This window comes from Neoarius graeffei, chromosome 13 (genome assembly GCF_027579695.1).
Source record: "Neoarius graeffei isolate fNeoGra1 chromosome 13, fNeoGra1.pri, whole genome shotgun sequence".
Lineage (NCBI taxonomy): Eukaryota > Metazoa > Chordata > Actinopteri > Siluriformes > Ariidae > Neoarius > Neoarius graeffei.
The window spans coordinates 73,372,036-73,374,156 of record NC_083581.1 but is presented as its reverse complement, the minus strand read 5'-3'; the positions used below and the strand labels follow the sequence as shown (position 1 = coordinate 73,374,156).

The 2,121-nt window shown below is 39.9% G+C and overlaps 1 protein-coding gene across 1 annotated transcript; it reads right to left on the bottom strand.

The window, feature by feature from the left end:
* Positions 1 to 778: 778 nt before the first annotated feature.
* On the bottom strand, positions 779 to 1,520 carry sst7 (somatostatin family member 7). The gene is made up of 2 exons (XM_060937005.1): positions 1,422 to 1,520; positions 779 to 1,006 (listed from the first exon to the last, which is right to left on the bottom strand). Exons 1-2 carry the CDS (start codon positions 1,518 to 1,520, stop codon positions 779 to 781), a joined length of 327 nt encoding a protein of 108 aa, XP_060792988.1.
* Positions 1,521 to 2,121: the final 601 nt, after the last annotated feature.

The window sequence follows — 2,121 nt, the reverse complement described above, 5'->3', positions numbered from 1 at the left end:
TGTCCAAAATTTGATATTATGATGCATGATATTATGGATTATAGGAAAATGATTCATTCAGAATGATCACCAAGCTTTATCATAGTGGAGAGGCAGTTATGAAAAAAAAACGATGTACTCAGGGCTCATGATGTTCAGAAAACTGTAGACTGAAAGTATAGACATGGAAATAGGAGAACACGTTTTATTCAATATCACTGTCGTGAATAAGACATGCCGCAATCACTAGAGTATCCATGACAAGAAATATCGAAGAGAAAATAAAAAGATTTTCACAGAAACGCTTTCTTTTCCCTATCCACTGATTACACACTGTAATGGTCTGGAGCACTGATGCATTTTTTGGGAGTAATAAAAATTTAATGAAGGAAATAAACAGACAAAAACATACACAATAGAAGAAAAAAAAACTTTGATAGAGAGATTCGCATGTCTTAAAATATTTATTACACCTTCACAAACAATCCACAAAAAGACACCAAAGATTTTTTTTTCTCAGGGGCTGGACACTTTGAGACATCGAGAGATCCCTTATCCAAAAGCCAGTATCATAACCATGCTTTATTGGTTTGAGATGTTCAAAAACATACACACATAATAAATCAATCAATCAATAAATAAATATAATCATCAATATCTTTAACAATCTGGCTGCATCTGTAAAGTCCATTAAGACCCCTCATTTGATAGCCAGCTCCGATAGTATGAACAGTGATGGTGTGCCCAGTTCATATTAGGTTTTGAGGAGGAGCAGAAAGCATTTGGATGGATCACAGGGTTAGCACGATGTGAATGTCTTCCAGAAGAAGTTCTTACATGGAGCTTTGCGGTCTCTCTGGGGCAGCTGCGCTAGCCGGTTATACACGGCTCTCTCTTCCAGGTGAGACTCGATGGGCTCTTCCTCCTCCAGAGAGACAAGGTCTCCAGCCAGCATGCTGTTGTCCATGCCGTCCAGCAGACCGGAGACCAGCTTGAGGATCAGCTCTTTTCGTTCCTTACTCAGTTCCTGAAGAGAGCAGAGCGCATGAGTGATTGGGGAATAAATTAATAACCAAAAAATAAATAGTTCAGTGACTGAATTAGGAAGCAAATAAATTGTGAGTCGAGTTTCAAAATCAAAATCATAAACTCAACTTGTGATTTTGTAATCACGTTTCGATTTTGGTTTGTTTGTTTTCACGAGGCAATTTTTTTTTTTTTAAATGACTCAATTTTATGTGTTTGCTTCTTAATCTGTGTTCTTTATTATGATGTAGGACTTTGAGTCAAGGAAAAACAACACTATTTTATATTATAATATAAAATTGATGCAATTATGATATTGCAATCCATAAAATGGATTATTCTTAAAAGACTCTTGCCCACAATCTGCTTCATGCAGCTGTAGAGTTTTGAAAAGCCAGCAGGTGTTTTGGACTCACCCTGTGTGTGGGATTCCTTTCCTCCGCTGGAAGCACGGCTGCTGCTCTCACACTGTACAGCACCAGCAGCAGAGACACTAAGCTGCCTAAAAGCTGCATGCTGACACGATTAGTCGGGGAGTAGAGCCGGGAAAGAAACAAGAGAGAAGCTGAAACGGAGTTCACAAACGCCGAACTAGTGTTCAGACTGCGACAAAGACAGCGAGAGTGAAAAGATGCTTCGGTCCTCTGCTGAAGTGTCTTGCTTGAGCTTGGGATTCAGGTGGCTGTGTCTTATATACCCCAGGCTCCTGTTGACGCAGGGCTTGGTGGATGACGGGAGGGGGGCTGGGGGAGTAGGAGGGTTAGTACCTAACAAAAGCACAGAGTAGTTAACCTCTTAACAAACCCGTCATCTCAGCGTTGTGAAATGCCCATGCCACCATGCTCACATCAGAGCCATAAATGGGCCTGACAGATGAAAAAAAAAAGTCAGTGACGACTAATCCAACCTTGACGAATTCATTACACAATGATGTATCACAAAGTCCTTGTTTTGTGCATCATTTAACACTAACTGCATCAAATTCATCACCAGGATGCCAGACTTCGGAGAATGGAAAGCGGATCGATAGAGTACGTCAAGCAAATCAATACGACATTATAGCATCTGATCTGTTTACAGACAAGATCATATTCAAAATATGTACATAATAGTAAG